This window comes from Solenopsis invicta, chromosome 2 (assembly GCF_016802725.1).
Source record: "Solenopsis invicta isolate M01_SB chromosome 2, UNIL_Sinv_3.0, whole genome shotgun sequence".
Classification (NCBI taxonomy): domain Eukaryota; kingdom Metazoa; phylum Arthropoda; class Insecta; order Hymenoptera; family Formicidae; genus Solenopsis; species Solenopsis invicta.
The window spans coordinates 22,609,508-22,635,777 of NC_052665.1; the positions used below are offsets into that span (position 1 = coordinate 22,609,508).

Consider the following 26,270-nt stretch of genomic DNA (forward strand, 5'->3'; position numbering starts at 1 on the left):
AAGTTTTTTTTCTTTTGCCACGTTTTTAAAGAATTTTACGAATGTATTTGGGAAAGTAAATATTTTTTTAAAATTATCTTTGTTATTTATTTATTATTGTTTGAAAATTGATTTTCCATTTTTCAAATAGAAGATATAAATAATACTAATTTCATTTTTAAATAATAATAGTTTTATTTTTTAAATAGAAAATGTAAATAATAATAGATTTGACCTTATTGCATGCACAGTTCATTTCTAACCAAAATTCCGGATCTTCCACTGAATTGAAATTATCATTTTAATTAGAACATATGTGGCTACCATTGAAAGTAGAATTTTTTAATTGGTTTAATAAGCTCAAATAAAAGATTTTTTTTTTTGAAAAAATTTATTTTCATTTTATTTTTTTTTGTATTTTTTGAGTCCGAAAAAATAGAAAAAACAAAGTTATCAAGTAATTCAGATATGATAAATACAGAAGGGTGTTAAAACGGTACAGATATGATAAATAAAGAAGGGTGTTAAAAAAAGTGTCAATTTTGACCCCTAAAGCACTCCTCAATAGACCTTAAAAAATCATTGTTAAGAAACCATTGAAAAATTCACAAATGACAAGAAAAATAGTTATTTGTCTTAGAAGTGTTGGAAACATTGCTAGAATGGCTTAAATATATTAAAAAATGACAATAACTATATGGTTAACCGAGAGGGTTTTCGGATGGATGCCACGTGCGTGTTGGGCACTTTGCCGACGTTTCACAAACATTGCAGCTTGCATCATAAGGGCTGAGAGCTCCGATACTGAGCTCCCTTTGGTTATGGTGGTCTTTATATGTCCCTGTTGCCTCCGGTAGGGGTTGGGGGGGTTGATTTGGTCAGCCAATAAGAGCGTTTTGATTGACCGGTCAGTCAATTAAAAAACCCGGAAGAACGGTATGCCAAATAGGATTTACTTGAAGGCCTTTGTCGCGGTTGAGGTTGTTAGAATGTTTTAAGATTTCCAGACCTTCCCGATATTTTCTGGTGAAGTAGCCTTGTGACGGGGTCAACATGGTAGACTATCATACTGCACAGCATGTCCAGTCTTCATCCAATGTTCCGCCAAGGCTGATTACGAAAAGTGGCTGTATTTGGCACACCTCTGGTGTTCCTTGATCCGTGTACTGATCTTTCTCCCGGTTTCTTCTATGTACACTTTTCCGCAGACGCAAGGTATCTTGTACACACCTGGTGTTTCCAGGCTTGGTCTTTGATGGGTCTTACTCCCTAACCCCTTCTTGGGGTTAGGGAGTAATTGAGCAATTTTCTTCTGGGGTTTGAAGATTACTCTGATGTTATGCTTACTCAAAATTCTGCCTATGCGCTCTGTTGTACCTTCAAGATACGGAAGGACAGCCGTCATTTTCCTTTCTCTTTCTTCATCCAGAGTTTTGGTGTCGTTGGGACTGGAGATCTTGTTCTTCAATCTCTTGGTTATTTGATTAATGTTTTTGCTGTTGTACCTTAGTCAAGGTCTGATTAAGATGTTGTAACTCCTTATCCAGGAACGTTGGTTCAGAAACTGTGAGGGCTCTGTATACCAATGAACTGATAACTGAATTCTTTTGTGACGGATGCTGATGGGAGGTTGCGTGAACATATCGGCGAGTGTGTTTGGTAAACCCGATGGCCTAAGGTACCATCTCCGTTTCTTTGAACCAACACGTCTAGGAAGGGAATTTGGTTCCTCTGTTTTACCTCCATTGTGAACTTAATGTTTGGGGTTGGGCTTTGAGAAAAGCGAGGAAGGGTGAGAGTGTTTTTTTGTCGTGGCTCCATATAACAAATGTGTCATCTACGTATCGGAAGGTTTTAGGGGTGCGTTCTTCAGAATTTTGTCTTTGAAATGTTCCATGAAAATGTTCGCGATAATGGGTGAAACAGGGGATCTTATTGCTGCTGCAGAGGTTTGTTTAAAGAACTCTCCTTGAAACTGGAAGTAGGTCGAGGTTAGGCAATGTTTTATTAGTGGGAAGTGGTAGGCCGGAAGTTTGTCGGACTTTTTGATAATGTCCAACGTATCCTGGATCGGGACATTTGTGAACAATGAAACCACATCAAGACTCACCAGGATGTCATTGGGTTTTGTTTTGATCTTTGCAATTTTGTTCACAAAATCAATAAAATTCTTGATGTGAGATCCATTGAGACCAGTGAGTTTTTGAAGTGGTTTTTTAATTGACCGGCCGGTCAATCAAAACGCTCTGATTGGCTGATCAAATCAACCCCCCCCCCCAACCCCCACCAGGCGTAACGGGGACACATAAAAACCACCACAACCGAAGGGAGCTCAGTATCGGAGCTCTCAGCCCTGATGATGCAATGTTTGCGAAACGTCGGCAAAGTGCCCAACACGCACGTGGCATCCATCCAAAAACCCTCTCAGTTAACGAAATCAATGGCCACGAAAGCCTCAAGTCTGAAATAACTATATGTATAGTTAATAATTGGAAATTGATGATTTTAGCTAAAATTGTAAGTACATATTGCATGTAAAGATCGCGGACTACTTTTAGCACTATGCAAGAAGCATCCCGTGGAGGTATAATCCACCAGTCCAGATCTCTTTGCAGAGATCTGGAATCCACAGTTTGTTACTTCTGTGGTATCTTATGACTCCAAACCCTCTATGTTATATATATGCATGTGTGTGCAAATGTATAATATGAAAATAATTCATACTTTGTCTGCACTTTCAGAATTTGATGATAATGATTCTTTATTAAAGTAGTCGGGGAATTGAGCAGGCATTGAGATGTTCTTTTAAAATCAAGCTTTACTAAAAAACTGCACAGGTGTTGCAACGTGAGAACAATATCCAACAATTCGTTGACTTACCTTGCATTCACAAGTATGCCCAAGTAGCATCAATTCCGTCTTTTGTTTTATCAACAAACAAATATACAAATTATTTAACAGAATTTGATTGTCTAGAACGCAATCGAGCTTTAAATAAAATGTTATTTTGGAATCTACTGATGTTGAATACTTCGCATAATCCATATTTACAGATTCTTTCGTGAGTATAAATTTAAAATCACCTACCTCATTAATGTGATCAGCGTAATAACCTTTCGCCATTTTAATTTGATAAGTGCCACAAATATACAGACAAAGCTGAGAATCATTAAGTTCAAGGAAATAATTCATTTTAGAGACCTGAATACGTTTGAATGTTGATTTTCAAACATTCAGATTTTTTTTGCAAATCAATTGAGATAAGATATTTCCTTTATTTGAAAAAGAAATTATCTCTTCCGTAATAAGATGATCAAGATCTGATTCCAGCAAACACCAACCCTGGTGAAAGTTTACGAAAGATTTGGATAGGAAAATTTTAATTTGTCTGGATTCATTTTAGTCCTAAATCTGTTCTCGAATGAGTCAGTATACCAAGTTATACCAAGTGAATCCATGAAAAATAGGAATAGCATCCCATTAAATCTGTCGTCAATTGAAGTCGGCGGAAAGATTCCAGTTCGATTAAATCCGATCTAAACTGGATGCCTGATAAGAATATTATATTATTACATAATCCTAATAAACAAAACAATATTTTTGCAACATTTTAAAAAACTTTTGCAACGAAAAAAATTCCCCAAAAAAGGAATTTTTTTTTAGGAACCTAATTTAAGCATTTTTGAAAAATTTCTAAGCGATCACCCATCCAAGTCGTGACTTCGGTGAACGTTGTTTCAGTTCTATGATCGCCGCGAACTGATCCCTTGTGAAGACCTGTGAACATTTTATGCTTATATCTATACATAACTGATAAATCAGGTCAATATATGTTATCGATAAAACATGTATAATTAAAGCATATCATTTATATCAATATTCAGGGTGTCAGAAAAAAAGGGTCACATATTTTGATAGCAAGTAGTATTGATCAAAACAAAAAGAAAAGATCTAATTAACATGGGTCCTAAAACTAATATCTTCAAAGATACAAGCTATTTTGTTATTCGAGCTTTTTGTCATTTTCTTATTAGTCGGGTCATCTTTAGAATGTAATGAACAAAAGAGTAGGGAAGAGTGGAGTACAATGGGGATATCTTTTTTCTAGGTGCTTTAAAAAATAAAAAATAAACAAAAAGAGATAAAAAAATAATTTTTATTTTAATATAAAATGTAATCATTAATCTTCTATAAAAAAAACTGAAATAAAGAAACTAAATGTATGTACATATGATAACAAAATAAAAACTCCTTTTTTTACAAAAAACAAAAAATTTTAATGCTGACTGAGACGATTAATCTCGTATTGACGAACTCTCGTATAGCAACAGTAGTAAACACTCTTTTGTTTACTAGAGCTGCTCACATTCGTTAAGGCCTACGCAATGTCGTTTGACTTGTAGTATCTATTGCAAATGTAAATATCAGGAGACATTTTAAAGATGACACGACTAATAAGAAAATGACAAAGAGCTCAAATAATAAAATAGCTTGTATCTTTGAAGATATTAGTTTTAGGACCCATGTTAATTAGACCTTTTCTTTTTGTTTTGATCAATACTACTTGCTATCAAAATATGTGACCCTTTTTTTCTGACACCCTGTATATAAAATCATATATATTCTGGAATTATTTGGATTGAAAGCACGGATTGAAAAAGTTAGAAAGCTTGTTTCGGATTGTTGTCGGATTTGTTTTAATTGAACCTCGAGACACTGCACGGATTAAGAAGGATTGAAAACTTTGTCTGGACTAGCTTCGAATTTGTTTAGATTGAATTTATGGATTGAGAAGGCTGAACGTTTTTCCGGATGAGTTTCTGAATCATTCGGATTAGATGCACGGATTGAAAAAGTTTTGAAAGTTTATTTTGGCTTATTTGGATTGAATCTCAAAAAACCGCATTTATTAAGAAGGATTGAAAACCTTGTTCGGATTTGTTTGGATTGGACTCATAGATTGAGGATTGAAAGAGATTATTAGAATAAGCCTCAGATTCATTCGGATTGGACTTAATGATTAAGAAGGAGTGAATGACTGCTTTGGATTCATTCGAATTAAAATGGTGAAGGATGTACAGATTGAAATTGATTTTTTAATGTATTACGGATTCAATAGAATTTGAAGTTGATGAACGGATTGAAAAGAGTTACAAATTTGATTCGGATGATCTCGGTTTAAAACGGACACAGATTTTGTTCGCAACTGTTTGTTAAAGTTTGGAAAAGTTTGTATTAAAATCCTATCCGAAACCTTTTCCAGGGAAGTTATATGTGATACAAATGTTAGTTGTAATTTAACATGCATTTCTTATGAGACAGATTGGTTCTTACAGATGGAACAGTTATATTTAAATTATCTTCGTTATTAGTAAAATTGAGCGCTAGATTTGAGCGCTAGATGTATTTGGCTTGTATTTTTTTAAGGCTCCTGAGTACTCGCCGCGGCCATATTGAAGTCGTGACGTCAGAAGCGAGAAATTGCGTGAAATGACACGTAATTTTGTCCGACATGCCATTTGTAAATAAAGCCAATTTGGATAAAACAAACTAAGCAGATGACTTTAAAACACTTCTAAATATCGGTCACGACTATCCTTTTTCCGCCTAACAATCAGTAAATAGTTGTAAAAAGCATGTAAAGTGAAGCAATTGAAACAGGAAAACACATGGGCACATAATTTTGTCCGACGTGCCATTTCTAAATAATGCCAATTTGGATAAAACAGACTAATCAAATGGCTTTAAAACACTTCTAAATACGGTCACGACTATCCTTTTTTCGTCTAGCAATCAGTAAATAGTCGTAAAAAGCACGTAAAGTGACGTCTATTCAGACAGGAAAACACACGGATAGCTATTAAAAGGAGTGAAAAATGTACTTTTATGTATAAAATTCAAAGAAACTTTATTCGCGGTCCATTTTACGAATTTGAATAAATACGAGACAAGTCATGTTTTCACAATGAAACACATAATAACAAAATGACATGCACGATAACATTTCATCGTCAATCTGTCACGTTTCACGTGTATTAGTTCTAATTTTGTCCGCGACGAAATGTCGCTACCGTCAACGCGGAGTTCTCGGCTGAGGAGTCAGGAGCCTTAAGTAACATTAATATATGTAACTATATCATTACTTTCACGATATTCAGTGTGTGGTCTTTTTTCAAGCAATCGTGCACATTCAGAGCAATGTTTAGACATGATAACTATTTTTTCCCAAAATAATAAAAGTGGGAATTGAATTGGCAGATGGGCCAAAATTTGAAATACAGTACTATTGTGTATATACTATATGTATGAGATTATAATATCAATAAAAATCGATAGTTCTCAATAACATGTATTTTTAGTGTAGAGACACCAGGAAAATTCGCTCTAATATAAAGATGATTTTTGCGGATGCATTCTATTGCATATATAATGATGGTGTGGTATTTTTTTAGAGCTGCGTTCAGAATGAACGTCTAGGTGGACTCAGATATCATTCTAGCTTTGTTTTTCACATTCGGTAAACAACAAAGATAAAACGACATCTGGGTGCACCCGGACGTTCATTCTGAACGCACCCCAGCTTAGCCCCATGCATCCCTTTGGTGGCGGTATCTCATACACTACAAAATAGATATGATATTCGTATAGGCAGGTTTTTAATTAACGTTAATTTTTTCTTTATTTAAGCCATTTTTGCAAAGTTTTTATCACTTCTGGAACAAATGACTATTTTTTCTTGTCATTTAAGAACCCAAACAATGATTTTTTAAGGTCTATTGAGGAGTGCTTTGTCAAAATTAACACTTTTAACACCCTCTTTTATTATTAATAAATTATTCATATTTTTTAAATTGTAGAAAATCAATTTTTAAATAATAATGAATTAAGGATAAAAAATAATTTTTAAAAATTATTAATATTATATTAATATTATATCTTTCAAAAATTAAAAAAAATTTTTTAAAAACTGTGTGGCAAAGTAAAAGAACTTTAATGTTACTACATTTTTTTATCTTGTTTTATTTGTTGTTAATAAACTTGATATTTTTTTATTGCAAATTGTATAAAATTATGACGTCAGAAGCAGGAAATTATATGCATTTTTTCAAAATTTTATTTAATATAAAAATACGATTATTTTTTTATAATCCCGTTATTTTGTGGATGTAACAATCTGATACAAATCTTTTCTTGCTATATGTTAAAATTAATTGATTTTTGCATGTGCCATCACGCATGTTCAATAGTATGTATTGGTAAAATATATTAAGAATTATCTTTTCGGATTTATGGATTGATAAATAGATGTAAATCTTGATAATTGTTATGTTGCTAAAATTTATTTTTATTAAAAATATAGAATATCCACATAGCATGTAATATGTCAGTAATATTATAATATAATACTGCAGTAATATTATAAATTATATAATAATATATTATACAAATTTAGAGAAATATTACCTTACGATTTATTATGATGTAATATTGTAATTGTAGTATTGAGAAATTACAATGCAATATATCATAATGTAGTATTTTTACAATATTTATATTATATTATATAATAATAAGATATATGATACAAATCTAAACAAGAAGGCCTTCCACGATCGTAGCTGGATCTTAATGCTTTATATATATTTGTGTGATTTTATATACTTTCTCAGAGTGGACATAGACTGCGCGCCGTTACTTTTGATCATAACACAGTTATAATCGAATAAGGGTCAGTAATATCACATTTTATTAAATTAAAATTAATTTAATAATACACGATGCCAATAGCATCTAAATATTAACTCCCTTTCCCCCTGAAAATTTTAATATTTAGATGCTAGTGGCATTGTGTATTATTAAATTAATTTTAATTTAATAAAATGTGATATTACTGACTCTTATTCGATTATAACTGTGTTATGACGTAAGTATATCGGCGCGTTAGTCCATGTCGAATCTGAGAAAGTATATAAAATTACACGAATATATATAAAGCATCAAGATCCAGCTACGACCTGGAAGGCCTTCTTGTTTAGATTTGTATGTTACATGTATCGGTCGAATATCTTTCTAGTTAAGATATATGATTTTGAAATATTGCAATATCATACAAATATTACAATATGGCATAATACATGGCTCCGCCACAGATGAATATAGCGGCGTTTTATTTCTCGTAAATAAAAAATTGCACAAAATAGAGTAAAAGATGCAACATTAAAAGATTTCTCAGCTATGTTCTATTGAGATGATAAAATGATGCTTTTTGAAGGTGAGTCCCAAGAAAAATTGGTTTTCAAAATAAAAGTAAATAAATTATATATAATAATAACACAACTGTAATATATTTGTAATATAAAAAATTTTATTAGGTTGATCAGAAAGTCTTTTTGTATTTTCAGAGCAAATTCGGAATTTTATCTATTTTAGCATGCATTATTATTTAGAATATACAGGGTGTTTCAGACCACTCGTACACCCCTTTTCTCTTCGCAGGATTAGGACCAATCAAAAATATGTTCAGACGAAAGTTGTAGGGTTTCAAAAGATCTATTCAATGATCTTATCAGTTTGACCTTGGATGGCGTCGCCAAGGTCAGATCGAAATCACATTAAGTTTTTTAAATGAAACACCCTATTTTTAATTCCAGAATCTAATAGCTGGTGTCAAGACCTTTCCAAAACACTACAAGAAAGTTTATTTTCGTTGACTACTTTCCGAGTTGTGCGGCTTGAAAGTTACACTACCGCCAACACCATGTAAATAACAATATAAAATCACGCGTTACGCAGAAAGCCATGCAGCCGACACAAAGAAAGTAAACACGCGAGCCGGGCCAACAAAAACAGATCATGAAAAATCGTGAAAGTTAGCTGTCGCGACCGTAGATAGTCACATACATATGTATGTCATAATATTATGTAATTACATTATTACTTTAACGGTAGCACACGAGCAATAACGAGCGCGGCTTTCTGCATAACGATGTCTAACTCGTGATTTTATACATATTGTTATTTGCATAGGATGTAGTAGAGATGTATTCACCACAACGCTATTGTGACTCAACTCAACACGAGTGACAATAACTCTCTCAAATTTGTCACCTACGTCTTCAATAACCGTCATATCAGTATCAATCGCGCAACAAAAATCCGACCTTCTTTATTAGTCTAGGTTTATTTAGCCATGTCCTATTCCAATAAAGAAGCATATGATATGCTGCTAATTTTAGGTGAGTGTCGAGGTACATTCATTGCAGCGGAAAGATTGTAGCGGGAACGTTATCCTGATCGGACTCCTCACTCGCGAAATGTTTTTTCACGTTTGGCTAAACGAATCAAAATTAAAGGTGTCGTTCAGCCTCAACATAACAAGGTACACAAATTCGTCGTCCGATTATGGATGAAAGAACAGTGGAAATTCTTGCATCGACAGAATTGAACCCTTATGATTCTTTAAGACGACGAGAACAAGATTCTGGTGTTAGTAAAATCAGTGTTTGGCGCATTCTAAAAAATAACAAATTTCACCCTTACAGAATGTCTGTTCATCAAGCGTTGAATTATAACGATATTAGACAGAGACTTGTATTTTGCAACTTTATAAGACAGCAACCACTTGATTTCCACTTGAAAATTTTATTTTCTGACGAATGTACACTTAAAAGTGATGGATCTGTTAATACTTGGAACTCTCGTTATTGGGCACAAAATAATCCTCACTGGTTGAGAGAAGTAGATCATCAAACCATTTGGAAAGTCAATGTTTGGTGTGGAATTATTGGAAGTCAAATCATAGGTCCTGTTTTCTTTGACGAAAATCTAAACGGTGATAGATATTCCGCCTTGATAATGACAGATCTTCCTGCCTTACTAGAAAATATTCCTCTGCAATTGCGCCTGAACATGTGGTTCCAACAAGATGCATGTCCGTCTCATACATCGAGAGTTGCTCGTGCGGCAACGATGCGGCAAATACTATGTTCCCCGACAAGTGGATAGGCAAATACGGTCCAATCAATTATCCACCCCGATCACCAGATCTCACCGTCCTTGATTATTATTTCTGGGGAAGGATAAAAAACTTGGACTATCATGAACGTCCGACTACGAGGGATAATATGATTCGTAGAATAAGTGAAGCAATTCGATCCTTACGTGCCGAGGAAATTCTTCGAGCAACCAATGATTTTCAAAATAGAGTTGATGCTTGCATCGCAGAGAATGGTGCTCACTTTGAACATTTAGTCGCTTAACAAAACATACACTCATTCATTCCCGAACGTGAGAGGCAAGGGGACTCACGTGAATCAAGCACCCCAATGGGATGAAATTCTCGTCACGTCCACGTCGTTCATTCTGGATAATGCTAAGCACGGGAAAATGCATACAGTCAATCTGGACATGATTGATCATCAAACATAATCAATCCAGTTAATAAACAAAAGCAGAGTACATAAAACTTTGACTCCCCTTTTCCTCCCCCATACACATACGCATGCACGTATACACACACCCACACACAAGATTAAATCCGACTAAGTAACCACCACATGGTACATCTTGAGTAATGCTGATGCTGGCGGTAGTGTAACTTTCAAGCCGCACAACTCGGAAAGTAGTCAACGAAAATAAACATTCTTATAGTGTTTTGGAAAAGTCTTGACACCAGCTATTAGATTCTGGAATCAAAAATAGGGTGTTCCATTTAAAAAACTTAATGTGATTTCGATATGACCTTCGTGACGCCATCCAAGGTCAAACTGATAAGATCATTGAATAGATCTTTTGAAACCCTACAACTTTCGTCTGAACATATTTTTGATTGGTCCTAATCCTGCGAAGAGAAAAGGGGTGTACGGGTGGTCTGAAACACCCTGTATTGACTCGGAGCATTCCTGCCTGCCGCGTTGCTTTACGAAAACATCACGCGCAAATATGCTCATGTTCGTGTGATCTGCTTCGAACGGAGCCAATCAGCAGGTTCCGCGCGCCGCTGCCGGCCGCTAAAATCGTGGATTCTCGCTGCTCGCATTCCGGAGCGCGGCAGTCTATCGCTATTTGGCGGGCAGACAATCGCTTGATTTCGATCAGTGTGAAAGTTCCTCTATTTATCGCATCTCATTACGCTTTTGTACACTTGCAAACGTATTTAATAAATACAGTGCTTTTGTTCTCTCTCGCAATTCTGTGTTTTCTTTTGCTTATCTAATTTGCTAAAGCTATCTCAGACTTCTCTTAACAATTTTATGTAAAAAGGAAAAAAAATGTTTTTCCACGAAAAGCGCTTTTATTTTAATAATTTCCGCTTTGTTTAATGACGCCTCCTGCTTTCGATCTCCGAACTTAAAAATTTTGTTCTTGAAGAAGACACTAGTCCTGGAATTAAAGAAATGCTTCAATTTTCTTTGAATTTTGTCCGCCGAATTGAATTTTTTCCCATTAAAAAAATTTTACCGGGCGTCTGAAAAGATGATAGTCGGATGGCGTGAGATTAAATTAGGTTAGGTTAGGAGAGTATGGCGTATGTTCGAATAGTCTCTAATTAATCTCTTCGATTTTTCTCAATGTGGGTGCGTTCACATGGGAGCGTTATCTTAGTGGCAGTTGGTACCTTTACGGTCGACAAGTTGGGACTGGAGCTCTTTGAATTTTGTGTGAAATCTTTTCAACCGTTGACATTAAATGTATTGATTGTTTGGTTTCTTGATAGGAGCTCATAGTAGACAATACCTCATACTTAATATAATCTCTTACCCGTAAATGTTTTATTTTGAAGTCCTTTGAGTTGAATTTTTTGGCTTATATCGATTTTGTTTCTGTACTATATTATTATAGAAGGTTTACTTTTTGCCGTATGTAATCAATCGATCAAAAAATGGTTTGTTACGATATCGGTTGAGTAACGAAACACACTTAGAGATGTGACCCTTAGAGTCACTTAGAGAAGCTTGTTTCTGTCGCTCAATGCATGCGGCATTGAGCTACTTGTTTACTTTTGACACAAAGCCAAGTTAATGGAAGCTGTTGACGATAGTTCCGTGAGCTGCTCCGAAGTTTGTCTCGAATTCGCGAGTTGTAATACCCGGGTTTTTTTGACTTTGATTCGCTCTTTGTCGAAGACCAGAGCTAGGCTTATCCTACAAGTTAAGGACATCCCAGCAAACATTTTGTACGCAAAAAGGATATCAAATTGGCACCAAATTCCAGCAGAATTTTGTACTAAAACCGTATCCTACTGTATCCGTATTACGATGTCCAATGTAAATCAAATCTGACGAACATATCTGAAGTCAAATTGAAACCAATACCAGAACAAATTTGATAACAATATGATGACAAAATGGCATCAAACACAGACCAAATCTGTTAGCAAATGCGTTGATAAAATGATGCCAAATGCAAACCAAATCTGTTTTCAAACGTGCTGACAGAATGACATCAAATACAGATCAAATCTGATGTTTCCGAGAATAACAAAAAAATTTATTTTTTAACAGATTTTATTATTTTTATAGCTTAATCTGTATTTACTATTTTACATATAACATTTTAATTCACTTTTTACAATTACGCATTATTTTATAAATTTTTGAAAACGCATGTCGGCGCCGGCGGGATTCAAACCTAAGATTTCGGAACAATAACCTAATCTAACACGCTAACACTGAACAAATCGTGCACTTGTGATATCGTTAATAAAAAGTTATATTTGAAGTAAAGCTGAATTGAACTGAAAGAAACTTGCGTCTTGAATATCGCGCGAACACTATTACTAACCCTATGATTATTTAGCCTTAGATATTTTTAATATTAGGGTCAGTCAAATGTAAACGAGATAGACTGTATAATGAACATGGTGCGGACGTTAGTAACCTTTTTCTGTGATTTTCTCGAATTTGTTTATTCCATACAAACATATGCGCACGTGACATACTGTGTTCGTCATACTCAGCAGACATTTGGGCTTGAATTACACTTCCTGACATCCCTTCTGCAGTCAAAAACCGCACTACACTTTGTTGTTCTTTCCCTTCATAGTGATGTTTAACACACGACGCGTTGACCTCACTTCGAACACGTCTAACAAACAAATGACACAGCGGTGAATATTCGCGCCGTTCTTCCCTAATTCCCAATAGAGGTCACGTCCATAAACACACAGAAAGGGGTTATCAACGTCCGCGCCACGCTTATACAGTCTGTCTCGTTTTTCATTTGACTGACCCTAATATAAACTATATAAATAATTAAAACCTTTTCTTGCTCATGGTCAGATCAGTCAAAAAATAACAACTAGAGGTAGTATCAAAGCATAGTAAAACATTATTGACGTAAAGAACACGTTACAAAAATCAATTTTGCAATTGTTATAAACAAATTGTTAAAAATAACTGTAGAGGAAAACTGATTGCATCAATCGACCGGGAAAAATGACTAAAGAAACATATATGACGCTTTCTTAATTGTTATAATTGTTATAAACGAATTCATTGCATAATTGTTTTGATAAAAAAATAATGGCCGAATTCCGGGGAGAGAAGGAGGGAGAGAGAGGGAGAGAGAATGATGTCCGTAATGTAACATTTTATCCCTGTTTAACTTTTGGTGATCAACAAGGATTACATCATACGCATATGCGCTTTACAGAACTCAACTAGTGTTGCATTCTTTTGTGATAAATGCTGACATTTTTGTAATAGCAAGCTTGCTTATTATCTGCCATCAATTTGTCAATCATACATACAACAGATCTGTCTGCTATCAATTTTCAATCTGTCGTATATTTTGACAAAGGGATAATGTTGCATTCTTGCGTGACAATTGTTAACATTTTTGCAACAACAAATTTGTTTAATATTTGTTATAAATTTGTCGTCAAACAGATTTGCTTGTTTTTCACCGCCAATTTGTCATATTGCTAACAAGGTTGTAGTATATTTAGTACAAATCTGCTAATAGTACCGGAAATACCAATGTATGCGGACCGTATGTGGACCAAAATTGGTTACCAACTTTTGCAGTTGTAAAAATGGTTATAGGGGATTAATTCAAAATTTTTCAAACCAAAATTGGCATGAATTGACGGTAATTACATCTTGTTTGAAAGCTTTACACAAATTTTGATGGGTATGAGACGCTGTCGTGCTTCTTTTAAATTTGTACAACAAAATGGTCCAATTTGCTGCTTTAAAAATTCAACTTTGCGATTTTATTACAAATTCACAATAGTTTTTACAGGCGCTCTCCGTTTGCAACAGTTTGTGTGGCGAGGTTAGATGAATTAAAAACAATTGCGTTTTTCCTGCCCTCTTGTAGATTGCTTTGAATGCAGACGTGTCAACTACTTAAAATATGAAAAGACTTTCTAACTAACCTGATAACTTTTACACAATATTACACAAATATTACAGTAACAACATTTATACAATTGTGATGGCATTATATTGAGAATTATTTTAGCGGACATTTTAATATTATGATGATATCTTTGTAATATTTTAGAAATACTAATAATCAATTTATTATTTTACTAATTATTTCACATATAATAACCGAGAAGGAGACTTGGTTTACAATCAGTTCTTAAACACTTATCCATCCACACCATTATCTACCCATGCTACTCATATCTATCTGTATTTATACCTAATCTTTTCACTATTCTCCATGACTATACATTACATCACATACACACACGCACACGCACACACCTACACACACACACACACACACACACACACACACACACACACACACACACACACACACACACACAACACACACACGCACGCACGCACACACGCACACCTACACGCACACACACACCTACACGCACGCACACACCTACACGCACGCACACACCTACACGCACGCACACACCTACACGCACGCACACACCTACACGCACGCACGCACACACACGCACAGGGTGCTTTTCAGCTACGTACACAGGCGACACTGTAACACAATGAATTATTTTATCTTTGTTGTTTGTCAATAATAAACAAGGATAAAATAATTCATTGGCCCAGATAACAATGCATTCCTGGCACATAAAGAGAAATATTTACTACTACAAATTTCCCTTTGGTTGCAATTACATTGCTATAATGAAGATGTTAATCCTTTTGTACTTGATAACCTAAAAACAATAGGAAGGAAACTGTTTCCCAAGCAACTGAAGACCAATAGCGTACAGAACTTATTAATATAAAATTTTCAGTAACTTGTTATAAAGTTGCATATGCGGCAAGCGTTGCTGGCAATATCTTACGCAGAATTGGAAGCCGTTTTCCTCAAAAAAAAAGATGACAATTTAACAACGCAAATTTTTCAAATTGATAATAACATGCGGGAAACTTGCTATCTGGGGGTTTCACAGTGTCGCGTAACTGGATAGCATCCAAACTGTAATTAAAAAAACGTATGGAGTATACATAGTGTAATAAAAAAAACATATATGGAATATACTACAGGACAAGAAGTCGAAAAGTCGCGAGTCATTTTTTGGTCTGAGCTTTCTGTTTGTTGTCATATTAAAATTTGCAAATCAGCGCTCGTCTATAGACGAAAAGTAGGAACAAAGAGTAGCCACTACTCTCCCGATCCTGCTTTCTGTCTATAGACGGGCGTTGATTCGCAAACGTTAATATCGCATAACTATGAACAGAAAGCTTAGATCACAAATGACTTGGGACTTTTGAATTCTTTCTATATCTCGTGGTATACTCTTCATGGTTTTTTTTAGTTACAATTTTTATATATGTGTATATTAGGGTGGTCTAAAAATACTATTTTTTTTTCTTCATATGCTTTACCGGAAATCGAAAGTATATGTTGCAAAAGTAAATTTTGTTTTTTGTTCAGATTTAAAAAAAAATGTTTTAGAGGTCGCTGTAGTCGTTTAAACACGAAAATTGACGTAACATAATATTTTAATTTTTTTAAATCACACTGAGGCATATCTTATTGAGTTGATTATTGAGATATTTTTGCCAGGAATCAAATATATAAGCTTGAATTTTTGTAGCCAAAAATACTGACAGAAAATCATTTATTTAATTTTTCAAATCTTCTGCTCATTTTTATAAAAATGAACATTTAAAGGTTTAAAAAATCTATGTTGACTAATTGCAGTTGAAAATTGTTTGTGATATCGGTTTTCTTGTTTAATGGAGAATATATTATGATATACAGGAAACTTTAACATTTATTGACAGATAGCGCAACAGTCACAAAATGCTTAAAAATTGTGATTTTTCTTAAGCTTGGCCCTTATACCAACACCAGATTTAATTTTTTTAACAAATTTTTGTTAAAGAAAAATGTTTTTATATAAAATATACTTTTATGAAAAATATATTTTATAACAGTTTTTATAAAAAAATATTTCTATAAAAATTTTTAAAAATATTTTTATAAAATATTTTTATAAAATATATTTTTTATAAAAGTATATTTTATATGAAAATATTTTTCTTTAACGAAAATTTGTCACGAAAATTAAATCTGGTGTTGATATGAAGGCCAGGTTTAAGAAAAATCGCATTTTTTAAGCATTTTATGACAGCAGCGCTATCTATCAATAAATGTTAAAGTTTCTGTATATCATAATATATACTCTATTAAATAAGGAAACTGATACCACAAACGATTTTCGATTGCGATTGGTCAAAATAGATTTTTTAAGCCTTTAAATGTACATTTTCATGAAAACTCGAGTTTTGAAGGATTAAATAAATGACTTACTGTCAATATTTTTGGCTACAAAAATTTAAGCTTATATATTTGATTCTTGGCAACAATATCTCATTGATCAGTTCAACAAGATATGCTTCAATATGATTTAAAAAAATTAAAATATGTTATGTCGATTTTCATGTTTAAACGATTACAGCGACCTCTAAAACATTTTTTAAATATCTGAACAAAAAACAAAATTTACTTTTGCAACATATACTTTCAATTTCCGGTAAAGCACATAAAGAAAAAAATAGTCGGTTTGATTGGACCACCCTAGTGTGTATATGTATATATATACAGGGTGTTCGTTAATGGTTGTCCCCACGTTTTACCATAAGAGATGACTTATTTACGACTGCACTTATAAGGACTATTATATAAATTGCATGGCAGTGGGTATAACTATTAATGAACACCCTGTATATGTATACAGAGTGTCCTAAAATTAGCAAAGGTTTTTTTATGAGCGAATTTTTACGTATTTTTATAAAATTCTACAAAAATTCAATTGTATTGCGCATTGTTTCATTTGCGAGTTGCGTATTGTTTGGCACTAAAATTCATTCTTATTCATAGAAATTTTTTTAGGAAAATTTATGAAGATAACGTGTCTGTTGGTACATAAATTTTTTAATATTGTAATTTATAAGATTAAGAAACAATAGAAAAGTTTTGAAAATTGGCAAACAATCATAAGAATTGGTACGCATTGATACAAGATTATTCTCGTGGGAAATATAAGTGAAACAGTCAAATACATGATCGATTCGAAATTTTTGAACTAATCAAAACTTTCAATTATTTGCACTCGTTTAGTTCATAAATTTGGAAATGTTTGAGATTTTATTGCATTTTATGGAAAATGAGGTATTAAAAAAATTTTTTTAAGTTTTGAAAAGTTTATGCAAATTATGCATGTTATAATTAATACTGTTTCTCTTTTTTTTTCGCAAATTTTTTAGTTTCAGAGTTAAAAGCATTTTATTAAAAATAAAGTTTTATACTATATATAAAGTTTAATATTATCGCGAGAGTTATAAGGTATCCGAGCCGACTAAGGCTCACCTAATTTATTTTATTTTTTATAAATTTAATTTACAAAGATATTGAAATCAACTAAATGAGAATAAAATGTTTATTTCAACCACTCGCCAAAATAAAATTATTTTTTATATAAAACATTTTTAAGTAAACGAAAAAAAATGTTTTTAAACTCTGACATTGGGCCTTATTAAATTCTTGTGCTTTTAATAAGGCTTGAACTAAAAATAAATTGAAAATAACAAAGGAATTAAATATTATTTTTCAACTCAGTGTTAAAATGATTATTAATCACATACGAAATCCTTTAAAATCTATTTTACTAGTAAAACATCACAATTATTTTTAATTTTGTCTATAATTAATACTTTAACTTTAAGAAACTTTGGCTATTTTAGTGCAAAGTTATGGAAGCTTATGGAAAGTTAGTATCATTGAAAATCGTTATTCTCTGTTGCTAGTCACATACGTAATAAATAAATGACAATGGCTATAACAATAAATGTACAAGTGGGCCTTATTTATTAATACATTATTTATGAAAGGTATATTTATTCCAAAAAATTGATATACATATTTGTTTTTTTCTATAATTAGAAAATTGAATAATATTATAATATGTTGTAATAAACCATAAAATAATGTATATTTATTAAATTTACAACACATTTTTATAAAAACAACTAATTTACCCACTTTGTTACAAGCTTTCGTTGCACTGAATAAACGTGTTGCCACTGGTATTTCCTATTCAGTTTTTATCTACTTCTTATGACATATCTTTTAAGCATATATTTCAAACATGAAGCGGGTTTTTAAATGGTAAATTTAAAAGTGGGCCTTATTTAGTACTGGGCCTTATTCGGCTCAAGTACCTTACAACATTAATATTTTTGTTCGTTTTCATCTTGTTTTATATTATGAAGATATTATTTTAATATTACAATAATGAAATGCATTTTAAATATTGTAGATAAATTGAAAGTTTAAAGTTGTATTGTTTTTCTTCAAAATGCATTTTTTCTTTACGATGTTTTTTTACTGATATACTTAAACTTTTTGATGTGAAAAAATCGTAAGCGTTTCTAAACTTTTGTCCAATGCAGTATACGTTTTCATGTGATAAAATATTAAAAACCTGTGTAATGAAAATGTTATATTCGAAAAGTAGAACGTTGTTTGCAGATGCTCGCTGAATCCCATCCTGTGTTGCACTCATCCCAGGTATGATATTCCTACATTTCTATGAAGTTACATGCACAGAAAGATTTTGATGCTTTTAAATATAATGCATATTTTGACGTCATACATATACTATCTTTTATTTTTCTGTAAGAAAAAGGTTTATAGAAAAATATTGTGAATATTATTACAGTACTGATAGAGATTTTGCATACGTGCGTGCATGCGTGCTTGCGTGTACATATACATGTATACATATATTTATTTATTATTTGTCATACTAGATGACGCATATTATAAATTTAGTGGTTACACGCGAACAATTTGTAACAACGTATACTTCATGCTTTAGTTTCTAAACAAAACAATACTTTTGATAATGTGTTTTTATATATTTATATTTTTTTTTATGTTACAGAGGTTTCTTTCGAAGTGACAGCCTGCTTGGTACAGTAATGATCAAGTTACAACCTCTAGAGTCTCAATGCATTCTACATGATTCCTTTCCAGTAATTATATGATTGATTTTTTCATATTTGAACCGATTATTTAGAAAACGACATAAGTAGAAAGATCTTATTTTTGAAGAATTTAGAAAACCGTCTGCATCTATTTATAATTGCAGTGTTAAAACAATTAAAAATATAAAAAAAATAATTTATTATACATCAAGTGAGTGGAATGTATTACTTTTAAAATCTACTTCTAAGAAGTATATTAATTTTGTTTTTTATAAAGTTAGGAAATTTTATAAAGGTAACAATAGATTTTTCTGTGCATTTTTTAAAAATAATAGATTATATCATAAGAAAAATATTTAATTATATTGTTGAAAAACACGCAATTCATAAAAAAAACTGAATAATATTGAATTCCAGTATATTAAACTGATTCATTATTGTCAAACATAAGGCTAGCAGACCTTTATCAGTCATAGCAGTTCTTAGTGTTGAATAATAATTTTTAATTTTTACAATCTCCTACTTATTCGAACTGTATCTTGCACATTTGTCGGACTTGAAACAAAGTCATGAAGTCGGAATATATAATATTAATGCTTCAGAAGCGTTTATAAAATCTTTCTTCCCGGAAAAATTGTAAATAATTTTATTGCGATAACCAGGGCATCCTACCAATTCGACATCCCAAGATATATACCTTTATGGAATTGTTGAGAGATCCAGGTTTGAATTCTGGCAGAGGTGTTATTTTATTGCAATAAATTTATACATTATAAACGAAATGCCTTATTAATTAAAACTAGATCTTACAATTAGTTCTGATATTTAATGTGTGATATTATATATCTTTTCAAGTTCACAAAACTGCACGCCGAATAAATATTCGGTCTTAAAATTGGTTGTTGCAAGCAATATCGTTATATACCTCAGTGATCGAATTACTAAAACACCCGTCCCGGAAAAATCGGGAGGTCTTAAGTTCGACTTTTGGCTAACAAGGAAACACAGGGAAGTGTCCGCCTCAGATTAAAACGAGTTTTTAATATGTTGTAGTACAGATAAAAATAAGGGACACGTATTTTTTTATACGTGCCCATACACACTTTAAGGGGGTGAAACACTCCTTTGAAGAAAATCGGTTTTTTTCTTTCGAAGCGTATGCCGTCGAAACTATAAGAGATAGAAAAAAATGTTTCAAATGAAAGTTGAATGGCTCGAAGAGTAATTTATAACAGCGGAAAAAAAATAAAAAAAAAATTTTTTTAAATACTTTCCCCCACCACTTACCTATTTTTTTTCAAAATTTTTATTTTTTTTATAAGCAAAATAAAGCTTATTTTATTACGAATTCAACGGTATATGATAAAGTTACGATACAACATTCCCATTTTCCAAAAATAATTAAAAACCTCTATACGCACGGTACGCGCACCCGTCCGCGCGTTCGTGCGCTACGGAAGTGACTCCCTCCAATTTTGACGTGCCTTTAATATGTTGTACAGATTAAAATAAGGGACACGTATTTTTTACACGTGTCCTAATACACTTCTAAGGGTGAAACACCCCTTTGAAGAAAATCGGGTTTTTTCTTTCGAAGCGTGTATCGTCGAAACTATAAGAGATAAAGAAAAATGTTCTCTATGAAAGTTGAATGCATGTTTTTCTCGCATAAGATGACAAAAACATTTCGAGGACAGTCTGTGTCTAACATGAAAACGCAGACATTGAGGAAAACATTTACTACAAAATAAAACGACACTACACTAAAGAATAACAACAATTACGGTGTTGTAAGACATTAATTTCTTGTTTAGAAAATAATATGTAATTAATATAAGTTAAACATTTATTTACTAGTCTACTGATTTGACTAGAATATTTGTTCTCTTCAACATTTTATAAATAAGGAGACTTGGACAAAAAATTATTACTCACACATTCCATACCTTCACTATCTAACGCCAGCTCATCAACTAATAACAAGAGAAGTAACATAAAACTAATTAAAAAAATAGTTAGAAATTTCATCTTTTACACTGCATTTATGCAATTCAATTAATGTGTTTATTAAATTCGATTAGTGTAGAAATATGCATAACCACGCTACTGGCGCGTGCACTTTGGGTCATTTCCTTACATACGTAACTCTTGAATCTATACATGTCAATACTGCCGAGACGTAAACATTCTATTTCAAGATAGGAAATGACCCAAAGTGCACGCACCAGTTGCGTGGTTATGCATATTTCTACACTAATGGAATTTAATAAACACTTTAATTGATGTCTGTTAAGTTAGCACCCCCACCACAAAAAATCGAAACGTTACCTATGCCAAAATTAAGTGCTTTTTATGTGCTAATTATGTACCCAATTTGAAATTTTTGTGCTTGAGCAGTTTAGCAGGAAAATGAGATTGAAAGTGGAGGTGCCAGCTTAACGTTAAGCCAGCGCCCACTCATATAAATAATTAATAAAATAAAAAAATAAATACACTACAATTAAGTGCTTTTTATGTGCTTTTCAACGATATATAAATAAATGTTCGTACTCAATCTCTTTGACCAGAAAATCGTCCAGAATGTACAAATACACATTAATGGAACACTCGATGGAACAAGAGTAAAGTACCAGAAAGAAAGCAATTCTGAAATTGAGCACAAAAATCCTGTCTTGCATATTTCGAAAGCACATAAATAGGAGAATATTTTAAGCCTACAATCAATTTCAGAATTGCTTTCTTTCTGGTAGTTTACTCTCGTAGCTGAACGGTGGGGTGCTCACTTCAGGGTCGGTTTTTCGATCAAGGGGTTGAAGCACAAAAATCCTTGCATATTTCGAAAGCACATAAATAGGAGAATATTTTAAGTCTATAATCAATTTCAGAATTGCTTTCTTTCTGGTACTTTACTCTTGTTTCATTAATGTGTATTTGTACTTTCTGGACGATTTTCTGGTCGAAGAGATTGAGTACGAACATTTATTTATATATCGTTGAAAAGCACATAAAAAGCACTTAATTCTAGTGTATTTATTTTTTTATTTTATTAATTATTTATATGAGTGGGTGCTGGCTTAACGTTAAGCTGGCACCCCCACCTTCAATCTCATTTTCCTGCTAAACTGCTTGAGCACAAAAATTTCAAATTGGGTACATAATTAGCACATAAAATGCACTTAATTTTGGCATAGATGGCGTTTCGATTTTTTGTGGTGAGGGCGCTAACTTAACAGACATCTTTAATTGAATTGTATAAATGCAGTATAAAAGATGAAATTTCTAACTAATTTTTTAATTAGTTTTATGTTACTTCTCTTGTTGTTAGTTGATGAGCTGGCGTTAGATAGTGAAGGTATGGAATGTGTGAGTAATAATTTTTTGTCCAAGTCTCCTTATTTATAAAATGTTGAAAAGAACAAATATTCTAGTCAAATCATGTAGACTAGTAAATAAATGTTTAACTTATATTAATTATATATTATTTTCTAAACAAGAAATTAATGTCTTACAACACCGTAATTGTTGTTATTCTTTAGTGTAGTGTCGTTTTATTTTGTAGTAAATGTTTTTCTCAATGTCTGCGTTTTCATGTTAGACACAGACTGTCCTCGAAATGTTTTTGTCATCTTATGCGAGAAAAACATGCATTCAACTTTCATAGAGAACATTTTTCTTTATCTCTTATAGTTTTGACGGTACACGCTTCGAAAGAAAAAACCCGATTTTCTTCAAAGGAGTTTCACCCTTAGAAGTGTATTAGGACACGTGTAAAAAATACGTCCCTTATTTTAATCTGTACAACATATTAAAGGCACGTCGAAATCGGAGGGAGTCACTTCCGTAGCGCACGAACGCGCGGACGGGTGCGCGTACCGTGCGTATAGAGAGGTTTTTAATTATTTTTGGAAAATGGGAATGTTGTATCGTAACTTTATCATATACCGTTGAATTCGTAATAAAATAAGCTTTATTTTGCTTATAAAAAAAATAAAAATTTTGAAAAAAAATAGGTAAGTGGTGGGGCAAAGTATTAAAAAAAATTAAAAAAAATTTTTTTTTCACGCTGTTATAAATTACTCTTCGAGCCATTCAACTCTCATTGGAAACATTTTTTTCTATCTCTTATAGTTTCGACGGCATACGCTTCGAAAGAAAAAAAACCGATTTTCTTCAAAGGGGTGTTTCACCCCCTTAAAGTGCGTATGGGCACGTATAAAAAAATACGTGTCCCTTATTTTTATCTGTACTACAACATATTAAAAACTCGTTTTAATCTGAGGCGGACACTTCCCTGTGTTTCCTTGTGAGATATTATTTTTCGTAATAAATTCTTCACAGTTTTTTAGGGGGAAGGGATTCTTACATCTTTTAAATGTTTGTTAGTATCATTTATTACTAAATTGGCTTTTAATTTATTAACGTGATATTATTATTTCTTGTTCAACTTACAAGGGAAACACGCCAGCAATGGGTCACCGATTTTAATAAAATTTTATGGGTGTGTAGTATTCACTCAACCCTTTACTGTAGTAAAACCGTAAGTTGCAGAAATTAGGTATTCTCGAAAAAATGATAATTAAATATTTCCGGCTCCTATAGTTCCGTTACAGAATAACGATTGTCGAGTCAGCGGCGTAATGTGCGGCGTTAGGACGTTGACTGCTACGCTTATCGGGGTCCCATGTTTGATTTCCACAGATAAAACTTTATTTCATTTAAATCTTATATTTTTAAATTGTTGTATATAATTTTTAAACCCGTTTTTAATTATTTAATATAAAATATTATTTTTTTATATCAAGGAATTTAAAATGCTCTTCTATTATTAATTAAACTAAAATTTCTTATAACCAGAAAAATATATTTGCAATAAAAATTTACAATGACTGTTGTTTCAACAACGTCAAAATAAGCGTTTCTATAAATTGTAAAATTTTATTGCAAATATATTTTTGCATTTATGAGAAATTTTCATTTAATTAAGGGGACATATACACCTAGGAGGCCAAAAAATGTAATTTCTTGGAATTTTTTTTTTGGAAACTGTTGGAGTTACCGAATTGGGATTTTTTTTAGTTAAAAATATACATTGCGATGAAACTTCATAATTTTTTTTATTAAAAAATTGCGCAAAATGTCGGAGATATAATGTTGTAAAGAGGCAGCCTTGAAAAAATCTCCCAAAACGGTACCAGATATACTTTCGCCAAAAATCAACTAAAACAAAAAAATGTTTATGGAATGTTAAAATATATAATATATATAATAAAATATATCTTTGGCGTATTGTAGCCGATTTCAAAAATATCAATTTTTGACAATAAGGCAGGCTTTTAAATTTAACGTTGCGATTTTTAAGACAAAATTTATTCGTTTTCTTGCTCCCTCTCCCCCAAAAATTTATGAGGTCTAAAAAGGAACCCTTACGCGATAGATAATTATGTGTAGAATAGCCACTATAAATTTCAAGCAAATTGGTTGAGTGGTTGTCGAGATGTTTCTGGTACCAGTTTGAAAAATGTCGTTTCGAGAAAAACGTGTTTGAATTCGAAAAAAACGCGTTTCAATATACGAGGTGTGTTCAAAAAGTATCGCGAATTTTGAATTTTCGCGGGTTACGTATATTCGAATTTCGATCTTTTTGTGGCGTTATGTTGGTACTCATGTCTCTCACTTATGCCGACAAGCTCGGCCATTTTGAATGTTCACTTAATTGTTGACAGCTGCTTTGCTTGCACGTGTTTTGGATCGTCTTCGATTTTTACCTATTCAAAAAAATGGATCAAAGAACCTGTATCAAATTTTGTGTGAAAAACGAAATTAAGTGCGCGGATGCATTCCGAATGTTGACTGTGGCATACGGAGAAGCTACCTTGGACCGAAGCAACGTTTATCGGTGGTACAAAATGTTCTCAGAAGGCCGAGAAGATGTGAACGACGAAGAGCGTGCCGGACGCCCGAGCACTTCAACAACAGACGAAAAAATTAATGAAGTGGAGAAAATGGTATTGGCCAATCGTCGAATCACCGTTAGAGAAGTTGCTGAGGACCTAAACATATCGATTGGCTCGTGCCATTCGATTTTTATCAATGATTTGGGCATGAGACGGGTCGCCGCGAAATTCGTACCAAAATTGCTCAATTGCGACCAAAAACAGCATCGCATGAACATTGCTAATGAGATGTTGGACTCTGTCCGCGACGACCCAAATTTGCTCCAGAGGGTCATAACTGGTGACGAATCGTGGGTTTATGGTTATGACGTGGAAACCAAAGCTCAATCATCTCAATGGAAGCTGCCGCACGAACCAAGACCGAAAAAAGCGCGCCAAGTTCGGTCGAATGTGAAAGTTTTGCTGACAGTTTTCTTCGATTGCAGGGGCGTGGTGCATCATGAGTTCTTGCCACAGGGTAGAACGGTCAATAAGGAATATTACCTGCAAGTTATGCGCAATTTGCGCGAAGCAATCCGCCAGAAACGCCCGGATTTGTGGAAGAACAAAAATTGGCTTTTGCACCACGATAACGCCCCTGCTCACACATCGTTGCTTGTGCGCGACTTTTTGGCCAAAAACAACACACTAATGATGCCGCAGCCACCGTATTCCCCAGATCTGGCCCCCTGTGACTTTTTCTTGTTCCCTAAACTGAAGAGGCCCATGAAAGGACGACGTTACGCTACGCTTGACGAGATAAAGACGGCATCGAAGGAGGAGCTGAACAAGATAAAAAAAAATGATTTTTTGAAGTGCTTCGAAGATTGGAAAAACCGTTGGCACAAGTGTATAATATCTCATGGGGATTACTTTGAAGGGGACAAAATAGATATTCATGAATAAATAAATGATTTTTGAAAAA

The 26,270-nt window shown here is 33.0% G+C and overlaps 1 protein-coding gene across 3 annotated transcripts in view; it reads left to right on the forward strand.

The window, feature by feature from the left end:
• Positions 1-26,270, forward strand: part of LOC105203446 (coiled-coil and C2 domain-containing protein 1-like) — a 105,127-nt gene that overhangs the window by 66,401 nt on the left and 12,456 nt on the right. For 2 of the 3 annotated variants that reach the window (XM_026139868.2, XM_026139870.2), the window contains exons 10-11: positions 18,955-18,993; positions 19,370-19,460. In XM_026139868.2, the coding sequence (XP_025995653.1) occupies positions 18,955-18,993; positions 19,370-19,460 (130 nt within the window). The remainder of the gene's footprint in view (positions 1-18,954; positions 18,994-19,369; positions 19,461-26,270) is intronic. The other variant, XM_026139869.2, reaches the window with a different exon arrangement.